The 25,955-nt window shown below is 32.1% G+C and overlaps 1 protein-coding gene across 21 annotated transcripts in view; it reads left to right on the forward strand.

Moving 5' to 3' along the window:
- Positions 1 to 25,955, forward strand: part of LOC145279820 (otoferlin-like) — a 1,618,966-nt gene that overhangs the window by 658,668 nt on the left and 934,343 nt on the right. For all 21 annotated transcript variants that reach the window (XM_080131202.1, XM_080131198.1, XM_080131211.1 and 18 more), the window contains 5 exons: positions 5,484 to 5,618; positions 9,241 to 9,402; positions 11,282 to 11,453; positions 12,923 to 13,044; positions 15,793 to 15,924. In XM_080131202.1, the coding sequence (XP_079987328.1) occupies positions 5,484 to 5,618; positions 9,241 to 9,402; positions 11,282 to 11,453; positions 12,923 to 13,044; positions 15,793 to 15,924 (723 nt within the window). The remainder of the gene's footprint in view (positions 1 to 5,483; positions 5,619 to 9,240; positions 9,403 to 11,281; positions 11,454 to 12,922; positions 13,045 to 15,792; positions 15,925 to 25,955) is intronic.

Here is a 25,955-nt window from a genome sequence, read left to right on the forward strand (position 1 = left end):
CAAGCATTGTCTACAAACAGTAAAAGAAAGACTTATCCAGATAGGTAGAAGAGTAAATTTTCTTGCCTTTACTATCATTTATTTGTTGTATATATTTTTTTTTTTTCACCTACCCACTTTTTTTATTTTGTTAGCTATTCTTAAAAATGGCTAAGATTTTTTTATACCTCAAATTCTAAATATCTTCAAACATATATTTATAGTGTTTACATTAATCACTTAAGAATGTTAGCGTAAGATTTGCAGACCTTTCGGAAATTGCAAAAACAAAAACATTTTTTTTTTTTTCATTTTACAACATATCAACTCTTTTCAGATATTTAATGATGAATCCAGCAATTTTTATAAAAAAAAAAAAAAAAAAAACGAAAGAAATATTATGCTGCAAGTTATTTATAACAGCTTCTTTGCTTTTGGCCTCGGAGAAAAGTGTAGTATATGTTATGACACTTCATTATTTCTTTTCTCAGTCAGTGAAAGAGAAATCTTTTTAGAAAAAAACATTTTTTACCCTTCATTTTTATTCCAATCCAGAATACCCCTTTTCGTGGAGCTGAATTTCCTCACAGGAAAAACCAGACTTGTGTCAAACTCTGCCCTCGTGGAGAGGCAAGTAAATTACAACATGTTATTGATAATCTAAATACATGTGTATAACACCGGATAAGACTAATTCTATTCAACATGTGGTGATTAAAATGTTCACGGCAGCGCTGGATGCATCGTGGTCACTGATCCCTCACTTAAGCAGCAGAGGAGACATTCTAGAATGAAAATATATATTTTAGAAGGATAGAAGAACTCCCGAACTAGACGGTTTGGCCACCATTGAATCCAGATGGTCACTTTTGTCATAATGGAAGAAGAGTATTCTCTGTCTGTGTTTATGCTTTATGTAGCAAGCTACCAGAAGTTGTAATGATGTCTATTGTATCCAGGATTGAAATTGCCTTGGGCAAAACATACAGACACTGTTTAGGTGTATATATCTTCTAACTATCCATTAACATAACTTGTTGCATTTCACTATTTTTTAGCAATAGATTTGTTTGTTTTTTACCTTGGCAGGTACTTTCACAGATCTGAGTGGACCCGGGAGTAACAGTAACTAAACTAATTTGAATTTTCATATAAATTGTTATTATTATTATTATTATTATTATTATTATTATTATTATTAGCGGGACCCATGGAAATTCCACAGGGGACTGATTCATATGTAATATATTGATGTTGCCATTCTGTAGATGTTCAGCATAAATGGAGACGCTCTGATATTATTGTAGCTCTTTTGTTAAAACTGCAAAAGTATTTATCTAAGCTAGCAGGGACACTCGGCAAAGCCCAGTTGTAAAGTATGCTTAAATATGATATTTAAATTATTGCAGTTTTCGTATTTATTATTATAGAGTTAATGTTCTATCCATTTTTATATACGATACCGTTGCGATTTCAAAAATATAAAATATATCTATATGACTTGGGTTCATCAGCTTGAATTTAAACCGAATCCCAAACTTATGAATGTATATATATATATATATATATATATATATATATATATATATATATATATATATATATATAAGTAATAGTTCCTTTACCTAAAATTGAAACCGAAACCAAGAATTATGAAGAATTCTTGATAAAATTATTTTTAAAAAATAGATTATTAGAGTGTCATTAGCTATAATCGAAACCGAAACCAAAACATGGGGAATTCTTGGTAAACTTATTTATAAAAATAACAGATGACTCCAGTGCCATTAACAATAATCGAAACTGAAACCAAAACTTTTGAAGAATTCTTGGTAAAGTTATTTATTTCAAGAAATGGAAGTACATAATAATTAAACGATCCGGATGTAAGCGTGACACAGAAAATAATACACACGCTATTGTATTAATATATAGATTATTTTTAAAGAAAGAACATATTTTCCAACATTTCAGCTTCTGACTATATTATGGGATAAATAGGAAGAGACGAGCGGTAAAGCAAAACAATATGATGTCATGAGCATAATGGAGAAATACATTCGCATTTAATTCCGAGCAGCATCGGATCTTCATACTAGTTATAATCTTCAGCCACATTTGATCTATGCAGAAGTAGCTTGTCTTCAAACTCTGTAATATGCTACATTTTATCTTATAGTCTAATACATTAGTCTTGGTTGGGGCGCCATTCATAAATAAAAAGAAATGTTCCCAGGTTGTGGCATTGATTGATGAATGTGAATGTTCAGTCACTACATTTCTCCACTCTGATCAAAATCTGGCATTTCGAATTCCTACAAGATTTCTGCTACACACTTTTATTTTGATCTGAACATCGTGAAAAAAATATGAGGTGCCTTCAATAAGTTTCCAGATTTGTTTTTCGTATTGGCACTTTTATTGATAGTACACACATAAAACTCTAGTCCTCCTTCTAAGTAATCTCCTCCAACTGCTTACTTGTTGTAAGCCTCCAACAACTTATGGAAAACTCTATGGAAGTCCTCTTGTGTGAGCATGTCAATGATCCTCGTCACAGCCTTTTTCATCTCCTCACTTGTCTCATAAGAATTGCCTCTAAGGTTTTCCTTGAGCTTAGGGAATAACCAAAAGTCACAGGGAGCAAGTTCTGGGAGGGTGAGGATACCAATTTTTGTCAAATAGTCTGTAACAAAGATGGACTTGTGGAATGGTGCATTGTCCTGGTGGAAATGCCACTGACCCAATTTAAAGAGTGCTGGCCTCTTCTGATGGAATCTCTTCCTGAACTCTCTTAAAACCTCAACATAGTATTTCTTGTTGACAATATATCCAGTGGCAGCCCAGTTCCCGTGTTGTCAAAAAAAAAAAAGGAATCATTATATGTTTCTGCGTGGATTTGCTGTCTGGCCTTCTTGGGTATAAGAAAGGCAGCATGCGGAACTCTGTCTCTTGGTCTCTGGGTCAAAGCAGTAAATTCAGCTTTCATCGCAGGTCATCAGAACATCAAGAACTGCAGGATGTGAATTGATCAGCTCGACTATCTCCTTGCTGCCATAACAATGTCTTTCTGATCTTCTCTGAACAGCCTTGGGACAAACTTTGAGAAAATCTTCTGCATCTTCAGTTCCTTGCAAATAATTGTGTGTACAGTTCCCACACTGACATCAAACTGCACTTATTGTCTCTATATATTTCACTAATCAACTCTGATGTTCTGACTTCCTTACTCTTCCCACACCTCTCATCATCCCTCACAGACTTCCTGCTTTCCTTGAAACTCTTATGCCACTCAAAAACCGGTGCTCAATTCATGCAAGATACTTCAGAAGCAGTCTGAAGCATTCCATACGTTTCTGTAGCATTTTTTATAAGTTTAAAACAATTTTATTGCATATCTTTCTTCTAAAGTGTCCTCACGTCAAGATTGCATTTTTTAAATTTACTAGTTGTGGCAATCAGGCTTTGGTAGAGTGTATTCCAATTCCTGCTGTAACTGTTCATTTGAACCTGAAATTATAGAACTTAGCCTGTCATCTCATAAGCTAGTAACATAGTGAATTTTCAGCAGCCTATGACAATTTTAAATGCCGGTACTAAAAATATCTGGAAACTTATTAAAGGCACCTTATACATAAGTGATCCTCATTCAATCACAAGCAACATCGCATCTTCCTGCTAGTCTATTATGCAAATGAAAGTTGTCTGTATGTGTGTTTAACTAAAAGTAAAAGTCAAAAACTATACAAGACACACCCACAATGCAGATACATTCGTTTTCGCGATTGTTTCGAACAAAATATTAGTACAATTTTGTGTTATTTTGGTGATTCGGACTACTGTTCTCATTTTGAGTGACATTTGCACAAGGATTCGATCGATGTAACCTCTGACCTTCTTCAGATGTATCGTTTTGAAGTCAGAAATCTTTCTGTCGAACCCGTGGCATAACGGATAAAGCACTGAGTAAAAATTGGGTTCTAAATGACACGATTCCTGAGATTAAAGCTTCAATTTTTGTTGTGGATGATACTAAGAATACAATTGCGAATTACTGAAGACAGGAAAGTTGAAGAGCATGCAACCCCCAGAGATTAAATAAAGGATGCCATTCTAAATTTTGTGCATATTCACGAGTTCAACAGGAAGATTATTGAGTTCGGTAAGATACAGCTGAAGAAGTTTGGAGGTTATATTAACCGAAAACACTCAAGATGAGAACAGTAGTCTGAATAATCCAAATAATCAATCCTCATCTCAAAAATTCACAAACATAATATAATACATTTTCTTTTTTAAATATTTATTCTTTTGGATGTCAATTGAAACAGAATTAATCGTGGGTGGGGGTGAACATTTAAAGTGATTTTTAATGTTATTAGGAGGTAATTCATTAACGATTTCTTTCCTGTTGCCAGAGAAAGTAAGAGAGGGGATGACAGCAACGTGAAGAGAAACAGAGAGAGAGGGAATGAGAGAAGTTTTAAAAGAAAGACGTTACACACATTTCAACTATTTTCTTTCGTTGCCCATGTTCCCCCAGACAATGCCGAATAACCATGCTAGTCTAATCATACAGAACATATCTAGAGAAGGCCTATTTAGTTTAGGTTGTTTCAGAATGCGTTTGATTCAGCCGAGAACTACCCGTTTGTGAAACACAGTGTTACAGTACTGCTTCCGAACTGACTACAACGTAGCTGTTTTCAAGTCCAAATGTGAACAAATTCTTGTGGAATCGCCCTCTGAAATAATAAAATTCTGCCCAATCATTACCATCATCAGCAATCATCACAGTGTTGCTTATCGTCACATGACACTCATCTAATCATAATCCTCAAGTGGGCTTTAGGCCTTGATAAGTGGTGACATCGTAGTAAAAAATAAATCAATAAATTTAGAGAAATCTTATGGTTTGTGGAACATTTTTTAGATTCGGTTTCTTTCCTTACACTCATATTCACCCCAAACAAGGCAAACTGCCACTGAGACGATATACTATGAATTAGGAACAATACCTACATGGACATTCTGAGCAGGGAGTTGAGCAGCAACATATCCGTTCACTTTACATTTAAATTTCTGCATGTTAATAGAGTCGAGGAACCAGGATACAGTAAGCGGATCCCAAAATCTAGCAGTTTAAGAGAAGAAACTTTAAGTATAGAAGATACTCTGGCATTGAAGGTGTGGGATTTTGCTTCATCTTGGGTTAATCGGGGTTATTTACATCAAGGGTTCACCTCAACGAGTACATCAGAGCGCATTAAAGTACTGTGAGAAGCAAGCACAGGGTTGGGAATAATTCCTTTGAGTTATAAAATTGTAAACCCTATTTCCAATCAGGCATAAACATCTTTTTTGGTAGAGTCCCTTCGTAAGTAAACCCAGCAAATTGCAAATATCCTCTTTATTTAATGTTTTTATTTGACATATTTGTAAAAATGACTCTGCATATACCAATTTCTTGATTTCTGATCTGATAATGCTGTTCTTATTTTCAGCTTGCTCCATTTGGAGACATGGGCGGACAGGATCTACCTCCTATGGATATGCCAGAGGCTATGGATTCAGAACGGGGAACCTTGATGCCAGTACCAAAGGGCATTCGTCCGATTCTGAGCAAGCACCGAGTTGAAGTAAGTAGACAAATCGTTTATCTTTTGAAATGTCTGTTGATTGTTCATTGATTTGATTTTGTTAAAGAATGTGAAGAAAGTTCACAGAGATGGAAGACCCTTGAAGATATGAAATTCGCAAAGCTAGGACATCTACCTTGAATGGATTTCTCAATTCAGTTAATGGTTGCAGAAGCGATTCGTCTTTGCATGCCATCAGAGCTGATAGTTACTTCTCAAAGGAGTCGATCCTTCTTGACTGAAGTAAATCATGAATTTGGAAGAATAACGGTTATCTGTATTGCCATGTAGTTGAAAGGTTCTTATTAAAGTCCGTGACAGAAATTGAGCCGAATTAGTAATTTGTTTTTTTAGATGTTCCCAAGTAGGAATTAATTCAAGCTTCCCACAAATGGGGATTCATCCACAAAAGCATGAGTTTCATTAAATGTATTCTGTGAGAATGAAGCAGGAAAATTTCCCTTGAATTAGAGACCAATATAACACATCCTTACATGATGAAGTCAACTTGGAAGCTGAAAATTATATGACTTTTTGCACATCACGCATGTATGTAAAAAAAGGGGGAAAAGCGTTTAAAAGCCACAAAAGCATGAGTTCCTTTCCGGAAGTGCTCCAGACAATGCAAATTCCAACAAGAATAACATAGTTGTTTAAAATTTGATGACTATGCAGATATTATTCACTGATTAGAAAACAATATCACCAAAAGCGAATGATACAACGTAAAAATAATTAGATTGACGTAGTTGTAACTCGCCAAAAAAAAAAACATCTTGTGGAGAAATCTACACGGCAAAGAACTTCTTTTTTTTTTTTTTTTACATAGTAGTCACCACTTATCAAGGCCTGAAAGCCACTTGGGGATAAGGGTTATTGTGTGTACTGTAATCAATGGGATAATATTGCAGTAATCGTTAGTAATGGAGATTTGATAAAGTGTCTTAATTAAGGGGGCAGTTTATCAGGAATTTGTTTATGTTGGACTTGAAGACATCCAAGTTGTGGTCAGGTGGGAAACAGACAAACAGGCGTGCATTTCTAAGAAAGAAGCTTTGTTCGTGGAATCTATGTTTTGATTTAGGCACAGATAAAGAGTGGGGAAAATTACTGACAGTGGTTTCAGCTAGACGGGTGTTTTTTGTGAAATATTAGCGAAGGGGCACCAGAGATTGGAACTCAGACAAGCACTTGCCATGGAAATAACGATAAAACAAAGACAGGCTCGCAACGTCTCTTCTGTGGGAAAGAGGTTGCAGTTTAATTATCCCCACTAAGCCAAAAAATCTATTTTGTACTCTATCAAGGCAGGATAGGCTGTTTTTAGCAGCTCCTGCCCATCCTTGGACGTACTTGGCTTTTATATAGATAGAGAATTGCATCAGCAGTGAGATATCTTCTGGAGCGGTAGAAGGATCCTACCATTTTTCCAGCGACCTTGGCAACAGACTTGATATACATGCTCAATTTCAGATCAGAAGTAAAGGTCAATCCCAGAAGATTGTTAAAACATGGAGCCTCCCCAAGACGAGAGCCATCCATTTCAATTGATGCCAGATGGGGATCAGAGCGTTGATGATGTAAAGATAGGAGCTTGGTTTTAGATGCATTAAAAGTAACCAGCCACTTCTTCCCCCACTGTACCACACACTCAAGATCAGAGAAGAGAGAATCAGAGAGAACTTTGTCATTTATTGCCTTTGATGTGTTGCCATAGATGGACGTGTCATCAGCATAGATGTCAACAAATGATGTATATGTTTTGGGAGATCATTGTTGTAGATCAGGAAGAGAGTTGGGCCCAGGATGGATTCCTGAAGAACTCCAGCATTAATACTGTGGGTCTCTGATTTCTGCCCATCAACCACTACTCTTATGGGCTTATCAGAGAGAAATAGAGAGACAGTTATACCATAGCTGGAAATCGTTTGAAGTAAACCTTTATGCCATACCTTATCGAAGGCCTTTGATATCTCAAGAAAGGAAGCTTTTGTCAAGAGATTCACTAATCCTATGAGATATAACCGTTAGCAAAATGGAAACCATATTGTATGTCACTAAGAACGTTATTTCTGCTGAGGTGGTTGACTACTTCTTTATTTAATATGGATTCCAGCAACTTACTCATGACACACAGGAAACTTATTGGCCTGTACTGAGAGGGAGATGACTTATCACCTGAATTCGTAAATACAGGGCATACTGATGAGGTTTCCTAGGGTGTTGAAAAGCATAAACTCTGGCTTTGGTAAGGTCGTTTTGGACAACGATTGTCTTTTTGGGTATAGCCAAAAACCACACCAACATTTAATGGAAATCTCTATTTCTATCTCTACTTATATATAAAATTATGTGTGTATTCCCTGTGGGCGCCGAAACGGTTGGGTTGTTTTTTGGAAATTTCACTGAAATGTACTTTATATATCTGTAAATTTTGTATCGGAATGTCTCTGATAAGTATCAAAGATCGATAATCAAAAATATCTGATTAAAGAAGGAACTGTCTGTATTGACCAGAGTTATACAGCCTTACATCATACGTCCATTTGAGAAGTTTTTTCACCCCACAAGCAGAAGGGCCTGGCGTGTCACTTCAAGAGTAAGTTTGTTTGTTTTTTTAATAAAAATCAACGTTTTTATTTAGAGCACTATTCACCCATGATACTTAGCTTTTGCATTTTAAATTTTAATTTAAGCTATTATATAAAAATAATTGTACAAAATCAGCAGTAAGTTCTCTATAGTGCAATGTAGACTACAATGTGTTGTGGACTAAGTCATTGCAGGGAGGCATATGAAAATTGTTTGCAGTGCATTGCAGTGGGTTGCCGACTAGAGCAGGCAATCAATCGATTTGACTGAAAAAATGTGCGATTTCATAGATTTTGATGACGAAAACAGTATTGGAAGTTGGTCCTCATACAATCTAGGACAACGTCGGGTCTCCTTGCTAGTTGCTTATAAATGTTATGTTTTAACAAAAGAAGGAAATGAAAGATAAATGCATATTAAAATGGAAATAAATGAAACATTGGAAAAATACAAGGGTCACCGGTTAGCAAATGCCAACTAAAGTATAAAGTTTTGTGAATGAAGAATGGAGGAAAATGAAATTTTGTAATATGACATTTTTATATTTAAAAGTTTCCATTAGTAAGTGTTCATTTAAACAAATTCGTGCTTGGTGAAAGAATTAGAAATGTAAAGGTCGATAAGTTCATAGTGTGAATACGCGTGTATAATATATCTTCCCCGGCCAAAGATACTAGGGGAAGGGAGTTAAACCTACCTAGAGTGAATGTCGTATTTGTCTATAATTATTTCCAATTAAAGGGAAGTAATTCATGTCATTTTCTTGATTCTTTTAATATTTAAATCTATTTGCTGGTTATGGAAAATGTGTCTATTTTAGAAAGTACTTAGTCAGAATAATAATGCTAAATAATATTCATGCCAATAACATAGTATAAAAAAAAAACGAAAATATTGGCTAATTTGAATCAAATTTTTTTGTTATATAAATTTTTATTTGAGTCTTAAGTTGAAAATCCTACAGGATAACTTTATTTGTTAGATATACAACGTTATTATCTAATTTTTTTTTTTTTGTTTCATTTTTCAGGTTCTGTTCTGGGGCGTGAGAGATTTGAAGAGATTACAGCTGACTCATGTTGATCGTCCCCGGATCGATATTGAATGTGCTGGGCACGTTTTGCAGTCTTCGGTGATTGCAAACGCTAAAAAGAACCCAAATTTCAGCATTCTTGTAAAATTCTTCGATGTTGTAAGTATGAAAGTCTTTTTTGTTAGTATGTATATAATCTATAGGAAGCGATTTCAATACAGAAATATCGCAACAGATAAACAAAGATTGATACTGGTGGTTTCAGGAAGAATCGAAATCTAGTCCTTTGCGCTAGGAATACCACACGACTTTGACATTCAATAGTCTAAGGAACTCCTCATGAATCAAGATAAAAACAGAGGATTTGAAAACTAATAGTACAAAAAATATTTCTCAGAAATAAATATTAAGTGAAATAAAAAACACGGATTGTAAGCAAATTAGCGCATACGAAAGTGAAATTGAAATGAGTTTTTCGGTTTCTTCTAAATTTAATTTGTTTTTAACATATTTAGTGTTGTTTTACAATACGCATTGGTACGAAAAAGTTGTCCAAAAATAAATATATAAAAAGTAAATGTTCTCAAATGCAAGATACGTTAATTTTCTATCTAACTGGATAAATGTTTGGTAGCTTTAAATATTACCGTGGCAGTTATTGAGTGGATTCCTCACAGTATTTTGTTTTATTTTTGTTTTTATGTTACTATCAAGACTTCAAATGTTTAGGTATCAATTCGCGGCCATTTTTCTTGTTCTAACATAACACTCGACCCTGTTTGTTTTTCGGACCGAATAAACGGTTTCAAGTGAGTAAAACCGTTATAAACTTTCCAGATAGGTAGAAGAGTAACTTATCTGGCCTCTGATAACATTTATTTGTTAAATATTTGTTTTTTCACTTTTTAAAAATTTTCTTTCTTTGAAGATTATAATGCTGGGTATGGGACAGCCAATCCAGCTGTTAACATTCCCCTGCTTTTTATTGAAACCAGCCGAGAGCTCTTTTTGGTATCCTCATTGTTCCCTTAAGTGCAATTGTCTGGATCACTTTTGCACTTGGTTCACCAGGGATATTAGTTAGGTAGGACTTCAGGTTCTTCTTCATAAGCCCTATGACACCTATAATAACTGGTATGATTGATATCTCCCTAAGATTCCAGTTTTATTCCACTTTTTCATGCCAATGTGTATTGTAAAACAAATCCAAATTATCAATCGTTATCGCAAATTGTAAAAACATTATAATTGAATATTGTAAATATGGAGCCCATCCATTATTATTTTAATTGATCTTTAACAATTAATTCTTTTATCGGAAATTATGTATTTGTGAGTAGTAAATTCTGAATATAACGAACGAATTGAATAAAAAAAACCTGTTCTATATAGATTAACGGTTTATTCTTTGTTTGCAACTGATGAAAAATTACTGCAATCCTGAATTTTTGAGACAAGATGTGAATGCTTGTGTTATGTTGTTTAATCGGACTATTATTCTCATCTTGGGTGTTATTAGCACAACGTTTCGGTCGCTGAAACCTACGACCTTCTTCGGGTGTCGAAAACATGCTTCTTTTTCTCTACTAAGGAAAAGAGGGTTAGCTCTGCATTACAAAAATTCGAACCGTGGGTTTGAGGGTGGGTCCGTAGATCATAAAGAAAGTTCAGTCTTCAGGGGTCACTAAAATATTTTTTAAAGGCTTTCCTATGACTCAGTTTTTCGGGATATCTATACTAATTGTTAATATTAGTGCAAAAATATGTATACATTTAAAATGATGAAGAATTACTTATTCGTTTAAATGTATGAATTGAAGACCGACGTGTCCAAATTAAAATGTCTGCCGTCTGGATTTCTACCAGAGACATAACTTACTCTAAAAAAAACCTTGATAGAAGGGAGCCACATAACGCTCCTGAAAATCTTTTTGGGGCAAGGGAGACAACTTTTTTATACAACTTTTTTTCTCTCTTATGATTGTTATTTTCTAAATAATAAGCTGTCTGTTTTCGTTCTTTGTCTTGTGTTTTACAGGAACTACCAGAAAATGAGTTATATTGCCCTCCAATAACCATACGTTGTGTTGATTGCCGCAGTTTCGGCAGATTTGTTCTTGTTGGGAGTCATATTATCAAATCATTATCCAAGTTTATGTATGTTCCAACGACAAAGCGAGCTAAAGATGCCCTCAAGAAACTCTTCCCAGGTACGTAAAATAAATCACCAACATCTATCCGTAATGGAGATTCGATATCTGTCTGTCTGAAACCAGAACTGTACTATTACTTTCACTGATGTAGTATCATCACGAAAGGAAAGATACTATCTGTCTGTCTGAAATTGAAACTATACTATTGCTTCTATTGAAGTGCTGTTACACTTTTATTATTACGTTCTCATTATTTTTTATGTTGCTCTGTTGGTCTCCTTGCTGCTTCAGTTGCTTGGAGACTTAGGTAGAAAGTATCAGTCAAAAATCTGTTCTTTATAATCAAACCAACAGGCCTTGCCACTTGGATTTCGGGTGGGGGAAAGTTTATTGCTTGTTGGTTGAGGCGCCCCTACCAGGGAATGCTGATGGAGATGTCCGGGCAATTTTGTTTTGCTAGGCCAGATTGCCACCTCTTTAGGAGTGCTGGCTTGATATCCCCACTTTCCGACCTTGTGTAACACCTTGCCGAGATTGGAAGCAAGTTAATACCTACTTTTACTATTACTAATAGAGATTTGGTATCTGTTTGTCTCAAGCTTAATCTATAACTATTTTACTTCGATAAATATACTAGTGTTATATTTTTTAATGCTCAATTCAATCTTTATAGCTATTTCAGACTAATGTACTATTTTTTAATACTGAATCTAGAAGCGGGTAGTGTAGTATCTGTTCTGTAGTCTCGGACATTACTTCCTCCTATTTTGAGGGGAAGGGGTAGAGTGCAGCGTCTGTTCTGTAGTCATGTAGTCTATCCTCCCAAGGATTACCTATTTTAGGGCAAGTAGTATAGTATCAATTATGGTGTCATAATACTATTCTCTCGGGCATTACTCATTTTGTTTTTTTTTGGGGGGGGTAGTGGAGAATCGGCTCTGTTGTCATGAAACCCACCTCCCAGGCATTACCTTTTAGTATTGTGGGAGTAATTTAGTATATGTTTGTTTGTCACGAGCCCACCATTCCAGGCATTATCTTCTCCTTTCGTGGAAAAATATTGTTTGGTTATCAAGAGACGATCATCCAATAAGAAACCATAAAATAAATAAGTAATAAGCGAATGCTCATTTTTCAAAGGAATATCTAAATTAGTTTCCCTTCATGAAGTCGCTCGCATATCCATGAGTGAGTATATTAAAAAGGTCGCTTTAATAATTTTTAAATGGAAAAAGTAGAGTTTTAATATTGATGTAAGCGCAATGAAAACTCAACTTTATATAAGTATAGATTTGTAAATAGATAAAAACAACTAATGTGGGCACAACAAAACTCATAAATAATCATAGTCAGTTTATATTAACAAAAGTAAAAGCTAGCTTGAAGCCTGCAAAATCGGATATAAAAATCGGATTTTATGAAGGGACAAAAAGATTTCATTAATACTTACTTGCCTGTATTAATCTTTTTTTGTTTGTTTCAATTTTCTCATGCATATTTTTTTTTTTTTATATATATATATATAGGAAGAGATCTTGATGCCGCTAAAGTTGTAACAGAAGTCTCAACAAGAGCTGAAGACATAGCAATTTCCATCGATGAGAAGCAGCCACTGATTTCTCGGGACCAAGTTATCACAATTGATGCTGTGAGTATGAGGATGCGAAAATGTGGTAACATCATTCAAATTTCCATTCGATCCATCTGGCGCCACAATTATTGATTCCAATTGTCGTTTACTGGGATGCAATTGAACACAAAGATCTACAAGATCAGACGCAAATTTTCTCAATCAAAATATATTTTAAGCAATACAATGGTGTATTAATTTTGTATAAGTTTGTGTTTTTATTATAATACTAGCAAGGGTTCCCGGCGTTGCCCGGGTGTTTTAACCTCAAGTGTTACTTTTACCAGTAATGGATTCTTGTATTTCAGTGTTTTTACCTAATTTTCGGACTGTTACCTTCATAAAATCTTTTGGTTTTATATCTTAAACATCTAACAGTGTTTTGAACATTGTTATTTTTTAACTGGGTTTAGCTGCTTGATGCTGGACATTTCTTTTGCGTTTGACTTTTTTTGTGTCTAACGTTTTGAAACCACTGATCGCCATTTTTCTGAGTTATTCTCTGAGGTTGTTTTTTTTTTTTTTTCTTATTCCCAAAATGGTTTTCCTATTAGAAAATGTTACTTAAATAAATAAGAAAGTTTTGTTTTTTATTTATAACTCCTATATTATCATTAAGACGGTTACTTAAATCAGTAGTATAATAGAGTATTTTGAAATACTGTATATACCGCAGAGACGAAACGTTCAAAGAAAAACATTTTTGTGCTCCTAATTTGCATATTATATTTTTGCATTTTTGAAATGATGGTTGAAAATTTGTATTGATTGGACCACTGTAAAACGTAACGTCAGACCTTCTTCAGGTGTCTCTTGTCGAACTCAGAATCTGCAGGGAATTTTGAACAGATCCTTTAATTTAATTTTTTTTTTTTACATGAAGGTCACCACTTATCAAGGCCCGGAAGCCACTAAGGGATAAGGGTTATTACGTGTACAGTAATCAATGGGGTAGTATCGTAGTAATCATTAGTACTGGAGATTTTATAGAGTATCTTACTTAAGGGAGCGGTTTGTCAGGAATTTGTTTATGTTGGACTTGAAGACATCCAAGTTGTAGTCAGGTGGAAAACAGGCAAACGGGAGAGTTCCACAGTCGTGCACTTCTAAGAAAGAAGCTCTGCTCATAGAATCTACGTTTGGATTTAGGCACGGATAAAGAGTGGGGAAAATACATAGAGGTAGTATACTGTCGTTCTGTCATTCATGACCAGGTAGATGTCTTAATTAGAAATTGTAATCTAAATATCTCTCATACTGAGGGTTAAATCTTTAACCTCAAGTGTTACAGGAAAAGGGCTGTCCCCTTTCCATGTAAATAAGAAGAACATTAGATAAGTGAAAATGAGATTAGGATAAGCTTAGAATCGAACCTTGTAAGCAAGATTAAGAATTGTAATGTTAGAAAATAAGGCTATTAATTCTGAATATTAAATATGTCAGTAAAAGAATGAACAATGAAAATTAAAAATATATTGTTAAAAAAATAGGTTAGGTTAAAAATAGGTTAGGAGAGGATTCTTTGTTTGCAGAAGTGTGTTTTGGACAAACATGCATAGCCACGTGAATTAGTCACGTTTGAAAAACACACTTCTGACGTCATAGACAAAGGAGGATTCGCCATATAGTTCTATGGGTTCGAATTTTAGGGCAGTCTGCTAGTAAGTCAGAGAGAGAGTTGAGAGTCAGTCAGTTGGTAGTCAGTGGTCAGCTGACATTTTGGAAGCGAAAGGAAGAACATTAAACTATGTAGATCCTGAATTTGAATTCCTGACGTCATCATCATCCGACCGATCCAATGAATAAAGAATCATCATTGTGTTTTTGTAAAACTGTTGTCATGTGTCATCTTTCAACACCAAAAGGTAATGTGTTTATCATCTTGTAATGAACATTGTGTAACCCTTACAAGATTATGTATCTCCCCTCCTCTGTGTTAAGAACTTGTATACATCTCCATTCAGTATCTATATGGAGTCCCAAGCATATCAGAACAGAACCGTAATATGTATAAACGTCCTCTCTCCCTCATCATTGTTATATATGTCCCCGCCGTCTCTGCTTAATATGTACCCCTATGCAATACAAGTACAATGTCACTTAAAACTAGATTTACCAAATACTTTATCCGTTATACCAATCGTCCCTGTGGACACTCTTCTGGAGGTTGAAGGTTTAATCCCCAGTGCAGAGAACACAAAGAATACAATTGCAAATAAAGACCCAATCACGACTAATAAAGACCCAATCACGACTTGTTCCGTCGAACAAGAACATGCTACCCCCTGTACATTAAATAAAGGTTTCTGTTTGAAATTCTGTGCAGATTCCCAAATTCGACAGAAAGATTCCTTAATTTGACAAGATGCACCTGGAGAAGGTTGAAGGTTACATCGGCCGAAACATTGTGCAAATAACAATGAAAATGATAGCGGTAGTTCGAATAATCCAAATGATGCACCTAACTTTCATAATTAGTTTTTTAAACTGTTCATAATAATTCAATACCTGATGTTATTCATTTGTAATTTTATTGTCCTAATATTCTCTCTATATTTATGCAACAGTTGTTTCGATATTAACAATGATTAAGTGATTTAATAAATAAAAGGATGCATTTCCTAAAATATTTGATAATGGATTTTCAGGGGATGTTATTTAAATTAAACTAACTAGAAAACGACGCTAACAGAGAGAACGGTAACATAAATTTGTATCAAAATGGCCAAAATGTTTAAATCTATACAAATGCAATTTCTTTTACAGATGGACAGGAAAGACCAAAAGACTGCCGAGAATAAACGTCGCAGAAAAGCAGGAATTGATGAAGAAGAACCCGACCTCGAAAGTTTGGACTGGTGGAGCAAATATTTTGTGTCTGTGGAAACCATGATCAGGGTAAGTGTACATTATCTCTGCAACATTGGCGTTATGAAGCTGGTCGAGTGTGTAGGTGAAAGTAAGAAAGGATGTTGATGGTTACGGTCACCCATAACCATCAGCATCCGACTATATAAAACTATCATTTATTTCTTAAAGAAATGCTTGTAGGATGAACAACCTGATGAAAGAAATCTCTGACTGCAAAACTCTTCTTGATGAAATAAAGCCCTCTAGGCAGCAGATAATGCGTGTGTTAAATATATGTACATTGAAATACATTTCCTTTCAATGTGTTGATAATGTAGTAGATAGAGACTCGAACTGTTGACAAAATTGTAAGATTTTCGGTTTGAATTTAAAGCATTAGCTTGTCTAACCATGCTGCAGAGCTGAGAGAGCGAAATAGTGTACATATCTATATGATATAAAAATATGACTATTATCAATTAAATCCTATCTTGTCAAGAAATGCTCAATATTCTAGATAGAGCATTAATATACAAAGAAATTTAAATGATGAAAACTAACAATCTCCATTATTTATTGAATCAGCGAAAGGTCAGATCAAAAAATATTATAAAAGTTCTAAATCCATGGAGTTTCGAAAGATTTATTATGAAAAAAAAAATGTCAATATTCTGTATAAAAATTGAAAACTTTTGAAATTGTGATGATAAACTATGATAGCAAAAGGGGGTAGGATCCATAAGGAACGCCTACAATTTTGAGGGTAAAAACTGGTCTATGAGTTTAGCTGAAATTAAAATTAGAAATCTCTGAACAGAAATTCTGACATTGGAATCCTCAGATATGGACAATTTCATCTGTTCTTGAATTTTTTATTCCACGTTTTACGGACTTTTTTGATGCCATAAACAATGTAAATTTTGATTCTTCATCTTTTAAATTTCTTCATTGATATATATATATATATATATATATATATATATATATATATATATATATATATATATATATACATGAAGAAATTTAAAAGATGAAGAATCAAAATTTACATTGTTTATGGAATCATCTTTTAGATTTCTTCATATATATATATATATATATATATATATATATATATATATATATATATATATATATATATAAAATAAAAATTACAATTAAATTTACCAAAATGATCCAAGATGGAAAAACTAAAGCATATTATAAATATTAAAGAATTAATATTTATAAAGTAATCTCAACCAGATGTAAAAGCTCGATAAAACCAAATAGGAGATAGAGCTTATAATAGGAGAAAACAGTTAATAAAACATGTTTAAAACACTTTGAAAAAGAGTTAAAAACATATTTAATCTGAAAAGGAAACACTTGATAAATTGGTAGTCCTTAATCCGCAGAGTTTCGAAGAAATACTTTCCTTCTCATCAGAGGGTATGAATTAGCAAAATGCGGGATCGGATTTTGCATACATTAGTATTTGATGAAATTGCAAGTAAGTCAAAGATCTTACTTGGTAACAAAAAGTGAAGCAGAGGGAATATGGTGAAGAAAACGGTGATTATAGGTGAAAGGTAAATAATCCAATGACGGTAAAATCCAAAAATATAATCCAAGAAACTTAATTGAATTTCCATTCGCACAAGTAAAATCCAAGGAAATCACATAATTGGAAGATGATCCAAAATAATCTAAAAGGCCGAAATTCATGGAATAATTCACAAATATGTACAAGGAAAAGGGGAAAAATTTCAATAATATTAATAAAAGAAAAATAAGATATGCTTTTCACACGGTTGCCGAGACATAATGTAAATAAGAAAGATCAGAGAAGAAAAAAATTAAATGGTGATAGAATTAAATAGAAAATAGAAAAGCAAATGTCCAAATGGCCCAGACAAAGCGATGTTAAAAGGCGCAAAAAAATATACGGCAAAAAATAGGTCAACTGAAATGTACAGGTTATTACTTAAGAAAATGTCAGCAAAAGTTGTTAAAAGACACTAAATGGAAACAATAAATTAATTAATGGATAAATAAATAAATAAATAAATAAAATAAATAAATAAATAAAAATTAAAGTATAAAATAAAAAAATTTAAAAAATTTAAGGGGAGAGGATGGCCGGTATCTGCAAAATCCGGATAAAGCAATTAAGTATGTAAGTAAATGCATATAGTAAAATATAAGTAAATATACATACAGGATATGAATGTGTGAGTAGATTGATATATTAGATTGATAGGAATATTTAAAGACTAAAACGGAAATTGCAGATAAAACAATCGGCCAAGCAAAGAAGAAATAAAGAATTAAAATAAAGGATTATTAAATTATAAAGAAATAAGAAAGTATGTAGAAAAACAATAAAGTTAAAGAAAAATTATATATATATCTGAAAGGTTAAAGTAATAACTATGTAATTTCAAAATTACCATAATTAAATTTGGACTTATGTTTACAGAAAGAGATCAGTTCGTTTTTAGAATTTATTATATTGTTACTTTGAGGGGAAGTAATTATAGTTATAGCTTCGGTTGTGCAGAGGCGACATGACTTAGAGCCTGGAGTATAAGACTTAACTTTTTTATGAGAGTCCATTTGATTGAGGAGGGGGTATTATTAGAGTTAAGTTTTTTCATTAAAGTGGTTAGAGAAGTTGCTTGGTTATTATTAGAATTATGGTTGTTAAAAGAAGAAGTGTGGTTTGATATTCTTTTCTTAATTAATATTGAAGTAGCGCCGATATATGTATAAGCTTCATTAAAAGCTCGATTCTGAGATTAATATTAATTTGCTGATTTGTATCAGTTAAATAGTTTGAATTTTGTTCATAGTGTTCAACAAAGGGTGGGACAATGATTGTACGAGGACTATTTTGGAGGGGATAATGAGTGTTGTTAGTGTTAGGATGGCTGTTAGAAGCAATATTATTATTCTCATTAATATTATTATTATTATTATTATTATTATTATTATTATTATTATTATTATTATTATTATTCTAGTTGTATGATTGTAGATGGAGGGGCTGCTCGAGTTGTATATTGGATTAGTAACTATATCAGATGGAGGATGGGAAAAAGGATAACTTGAAGACGAAATATTAGTGTCTGTTATGGGAGGATTGCGTGGGAGCTCAGTAATTGTGCATGAATATATAACATCTTTATGGATGCAATCATTATTGAGTGGGCAAGGATGTTTGTTATTACAATTACAGTTAGTTTTGGGTTTAATTGGGAAAGGGATTTTTTGGGCTGATTTAATTGTTTTGTTAAGAGATGTTAAGATTCTTTGTGCTAAATTAGGCATTGTTGAATAAGAAACCCTGATTGAGTTTTTATTGAAAATAGAACTATACCTGTGTGGGTATTTGAAAGAGTTTTGTACAATGTTGAAGAATTCCTTAGGTATATTAGTTTTGACATTTACGCTAAATGGAGGATTAAATCAAATATTTTTCTTTTTCCTGATGCGACTGGGTGGGTTAGAGGTATTGCGATTAGTATTTTGGTTTGGATTATATATGTAGACTGGTTCATTGTTATTGATAGCGGTAGATCTTGTTATTTAGACTGGTTTCTTACGAGTAATATTGTGTGTGATTACAGATTTAAGGTGGCCTGCAAGAGGAGCATAATGGTTGTATTTAATATTTTCCTTGTGTCCTGAGTTCCTTAAGGCATTCTTGAAGAAAGTAGCACTTTGATTAAAAGTTTTTTTTTTATCAGAAGAAAGAGCAGAAATTATTCTAGAGACGGATGGTACTATAGATTTTATAATTGAGTTGGGGTTGTTAGAAGATTTATGGACGTATAAAAGCGTAAGGTTGGGTTTATGATAGGGGCAATGAGTTTCGGTGTTAAGATTAAGTGTAACATCTAGAAATTTTGAAGTTTTTTTGTTTGGTTCGATAATTATAGAAAGGCCAAAGTTATTAAAGAAGTTATGTAATTTTTATGTTTTTAACAAAGCGTTTTTTAACATGTTTTAATAACTGTTTGCTCTTATATATATATATATATATATATATATATATATATATATATATATATATATATATAACTACTTCATTTACTCACATAAAATTAATATACGAAAGTATAAATTTATGCGTAAACTTCAAGTATTTACTTCAAAAGTGCTCAATACGTAGGTAGAACTAGTTAGTAAGTTATAAAATATATATGGCGATTATATATATATATATATATATATATATATATATATATATATGACAAAAAGTCTATATTTCAAATTCCAAACTATTGTTCATTCCACTGTTTATTTTCTCCAGCATGTTAAAATATTCAATTCTTGACAGCACCTGTTTTGTAGCGCAGAAACAATCATATAATTGTTATGACAATTTTTGAATATTTTTCACTCTCATTCGTCAGAAGGATCAGGACTCATTAACTTTTAAAAAGAAAGAAAGAAGAAAGAATTTGGGTGTGATTATTTATTCCGAAAAAATCCGAAGAGTAGTTGCGTTGTTTTTATACTATTTACGCCATCTTTGATTTTTCTTCAGACAATGGTGTCGGCCTATATCAAAGACATACGTTTTCTTGATATACAATATCTTCCTTTATTCATTCATCAGTACAAAAAAGGGCATCAATATACATCCAATATTCATTTATTTTTATATTTTTCAAAGCAAAATACATATATAATCGTTTTCTTTAATAAAAATGTTCATATTTTAATATGTCTGTGCCACGTGCATTCCTATCTATTTACCATAATTTTTATGCACTGATGAAGCCTCTTCAAGGAGAATCAGTGATATTTTGTATATCATGAAAATGTATTTCTTTAGTTGGGCCAAAAATAGTTTGTAAATAAGTGCTTTGACATGATGTCAAATCAAGGGCTCAAGTTGTACAAAGATTCAACATAAAACTTTACATTAACTAAAAGAAATTTATATTTATATAACAAATATCTATCTATCTATCTATCTATCTATATATATATATATATATATATATATATATATATAACTACTTAATTTACTCACATAAAATTAATATACAAAAGTATAAATTTATGTGTAAACTTTAAGTATTTACTTCAAAATGCTCAATACGTAGGTAGAGCTAGTTATTAAGTTATAAAATATATATGGCGATTAAGCTACACTGAATATTCCGCGTTTCATCCACTCTAGCACTCTTCAGGTTTATGCGCATAAGCCTGAAGAGTCCTAGAGTGGATGAAACGCGGAATATTCAGTGTAGCTTAATCGCCATATATATTTTATAACTTACTATATATATATATATATATATATATATATATATATATATATATATATATATATATATATATGTATGTATATATATAAAAGAACAAGTAGTTAATAAAACATGTTAAAAAAAATACTTTGAAAAAGAGTTAAAAACATATTTAATTTTAAAAAGGAAACACTAAATAAATGGATAGTCCTTAATCCGCGGAGTTTCGAAGAAATACTTTCCTTCTCATCAGAGGGTAGGATTTAGAAAAATGCGGGATCGGATTTTGCTTGCAAAAGTATTGAATGAAACTACGAGTAAGTGATAGATCCTACTTGACAACAAAAAGTGAAGCAAAGGGAATAGGGTGAGGAAAAAAGTGATTTCACGTGAATGGAAAGTCTGGTGAAGGGTAAAATTTCCAATGACGGTAAAATCCAAAGATGCAGAATGCAAGAAAGTTAGTTAAATTTCCATTCGCACAAGTAAAATCCAATAGAACTGCGTAATTGGAAGATGATCCAAAGGCAGATATCCATGGAATAATTCACAAATAGGTACAAGAAATATATATATATATGCGGGATCGGATTTTGCTTGCAAAAGTATTCAATGAAACTACGAGTATTTTTATCGGATTTTGCTTGCAAAAGTATTGAATGAAACTACGAGTAAGTGATAGATCCTACTTGACAACAATATTATATATATATATATATATATATATATATATATATATATATATATATATATAATAGTCATTTAAATTTGTTTTATTATGTGAAATGATTACAGTTCAAATCTAGAATTTTTATTTTATGCAAGACAAAGAATACATTTCATTTCAAAGAATACATTTCATAGGAGTTATGCTTGTTGAAATATATTCTTTGTCTTGCATAAAATAGATAGAGTCATTAGATTTATTGCATTACATTATTCTGAAGTATATATATATATATATATATATATATATATATATATATATATATATATATATATATATATATATATATCCATTCATGTGAAATCTTTTTATCATTTTTCTTTTACCTCCTATTCCCCTTACCTCACCCTTTTTTTAACCAAGTAAGATCTGTGACTTACTTGTAGTTTCATTAAATATTTTTACATGCAAAATCCGATCCCGCATTTTGCTAATTCCTGACCTCTGATGAGAAGGAGAGTATTTCTTTGAAACTCCGCGGATTAAGGACTATCCACTTATCTTGTGTTTCCTTTTTAAAATTAAATATATTTTTAACTCTTTTTCAAGATGTCTTTTAACATGTTTTATTAATCATTTGTTCATATTTATATATATATATATATATATATATATATATATATATATTCATATATATATATATATATATATATATATATATATATATATAGAGAGACTTTCTTATCGATTTTGACATATGAAATTCCGTCATAACAACTAAGTTGTCCGAAAATCTACAAAACAAATTATTTGTTTATAATGGTGAAGACTTTGTGTAAAACCGACCACACTTATTGGTATTACTGCTAATTTATGTTAGTGCAGATGACTGCCACAAGATAGAGCATACCGCTGGTTTTTACATCAGAGTTTTCCTTCTCATGGATGCATGTTTTAACGAAGACTGGGGATGCATCTTTCCCAGAGAATAATTGCGGCTCCAGATTCCAACCTAAAAGTGTCTACGACTCGGCGCAGTACATACAGCGCCTAGCCTTCCCACATGGTTACCCATCTGCTACTGGCCAGGCTCATTATTGCTTAATTTCGATGATCTGGTAAGAACCGGTATATCAACGTGAGTGTGCTGTGTAACATATACATATATATATATATATATATATATATATATACATACACACATTATATATATATATATATATATATATATATATATATATATATATATATATATATATATATATATGAGAGAGAGAGAGAATAGTAAATGACAAGAAAAACTATTTTTCAAAATTCATGATGTTGACCATCTTATCATTTATTTCTTTAATTCATAAATTAATTATATACATGAATTTTGGAATATAGTTTTTTATCATTTATTCTCTATATTACTCTGTAATTACATTGAGCTTCTTAAATAAGGATTGGTATGTATTATAAGAAAATATATTTCTAGAGAAATATATAGATACACTCATGGGCAAAAGAAATGGGACAAACAAATTTTATACATTTTATTGCACTAAAAGCTATATTGAACAAAGAACAATTGAACAAGGAAACTTAAAAGAGACTAATAACACAGAACAAGACATTTACTTTAATAAAGGCTTAGGATGGAATCGCATTCCCTTTTGATTTCTTTAAAAGATCAATCCTTTTAGACATGCTCTCAAACAAAGTGGAACACTGTGAAGAGGAGATGTTATTCCATTTGCTTTTCCCACAGTTTGTCATTGTTCGAAAAGGCTCTTCCATCCAATGCACGAGATATTATGGACCAAATATTCTCGCTTGTGTTTAAATCGGGGCTTTGACCTGGCCACAATATCACATTAATTGAATTATCAGAAAAACATTTTTTGTAACTTTAGCAGCGTGTGCAGGGGAATTATCATGTTGAAAAATAATGTTCTGAGATATTCCCAGCTTCTGGATACTTAGTAACAGTCTTGTTTCTAATATTCGAATTTATTTCTTTGCATTGATTGACTTCTCACATCTAATAAGTTCCCCAACTCTTGCTGCAGTAAAAGTTCCCCATACCATTATCTCTCTGGTCTCGTGTTTAACTGTCGCTTTTATGCAAATTGGTGAAAATCTTTCTCCAGTTCTTCGATTGCACCATTCAGGAGCATCGGGAGCATCATAACAAGACAAAATCTTGATTCATCTGACCAGAAAACATTCCTGAACCAGTCTGTATCTTTCTTGCCATAATACAAGAAAAATCTCTTTCTATCATTGATGTTCTTCTTAGATAAAAAATGTCTTTTTTGCGCTCCTTTTAGAAGAAAATCCCATTTCTTCCATTCGTCTAGATATTGTATATCTAGAAAGAGAATTTCTAGACCCTGTTTTTAATTCTTTGCTATGGTCAGCATAAGTTTTCTTTCAATCCTTCAAAACGCTTAATTTAAGCATGTGGTTGTCCTTCAAAATGAATGCTCTAGGGCGACCAGATCCAGATTTCCCTTTTACCAAGCATTCGACTTTGAACCTTTGACCAATTCGCTTCACTACAGAAAGAGATGTTTTCAGTTTTTCTTTTCTTAAAATATCAAAAATCTGCTTGTAAGTCATTTTGGACTGCCTTAATCCTGCAATTCGGTTTTTTATATCCTCGCCAAGATGAGGTCCTACCATATTTAGGATTAATTTTTCCACTTATTATTATATGCTATAATAATAATGATCCGGAAAATAGAAATTTTCAATTAAAATCAACAAAATTTCATGGAAAAATATTGAAAAATCGATTATTTCCTTCTTTCCTTCTTGGCCCATTTTTTGTTTTTGGCTATATATATATATATATATATATATATATATATATATATATATATATATATATATATATATATATATATATATATATGAAAAATAAAATAATGAAAAAAATAACTATTCATTTTCTATGATGAAAGTTTATGATTTAATATATGATATATTTAATATGATTTAATATATGATTTAATATATAATATATTTAATATGATTTTATTTATAATTTCAATTTTACTTCCTAAAGACTTTTTGAACTGTGATTTGAATTATCCATACCAAGATTACAGATTCTTTTAATTGTGCACTATTTATCAATTCATTGATCGGATTTCCTCTGAAGAAAAATCTAATTTTTGAAACTCCATGGAACAAGTAAAACTTTCCATTATATTCTTTATTTTCACGTTTAATAAATCAATAATGTTTTGGTTATTTTTAAATGTTCATTATTTTTATTTCTTATAGCTCTATTTTTAAATGTTTATTATTTTTAAATGTTTATTATTTTTAAATGTTTATTATTTTTATTTCTTATAGCTCTATTTTTAATATCGAGCGTTTCTTTAGCAACATTGAATCGAATCTAAAATTTCTCTCTCTCTCCACACACACACACACACACACACACACACTCACACACACACACACACACATATGAAATAAACAAACCAGCATAATCCATCTCTTTTTTCTTTCTCTTTGATTCTTTCTTTTCCACTCTTTATCGCTTTACCGTAGTGCCTAATCAAATCCCTTTACAGCTTTTTAGAGAATGAAACACTTTAGTTTGACAAATTTCACCTTAACCTATTTCTTCTGTAGCTTGGCTGCTTTCTTTAAATTCTTCTTTTTTTTCTACATAACACAACTCATAACTTTCTTATATTCCCATTTATGATACATCGCTTTATCCATCCTAATAATTTTCATTGTCACAAAGTTTCAGACTGTATAGCAGTCAGAGTAAACCTGCAGTACACGCTCGATTTTACAAGTAAAATAATACATATATGTGTTATTATTAAAAAGGCTGTGGTGTCTTAGAAGTGTGTTAATGTGCAAATAGAAACATTGACTAAAAGAAATAGGCAGAGTACACTTTATTAAAGTAGTAGTTGTTTTAGTTTTATGATGTGAATACACAAGTTTAAAACTCATATAAGTCTAAAACATTTTTGTAAACTAGACATGTGTATTTTAAATTTAAAGAATTAACGTAATAAAGAACAAAATGATTGCATAACTATTTTATTTAAACTGATCATTTTTTGTTATAATCGAACAAAAAAAAAAGATAAATGTAAGGTGTACACATATAGAGCACAGTGATTATTTTTGTTTAAAAACAGGTTTTTATT

The sequence above is a fragment of the Euprymna scolopes genome, chromosome 7, assembly GCF_053919585.1.
Source record: "Euprymna scolopes isolate OS-2025 chromosome 7, ASM5391958v1, whole genome shotgun sequence".
Lineage (NCBI taxonomy): Eukaryota > Metazoa > Mollusca > Cephalopoda > Sepiida > Sepiolidae > Euprymna > Euprymna scolopes.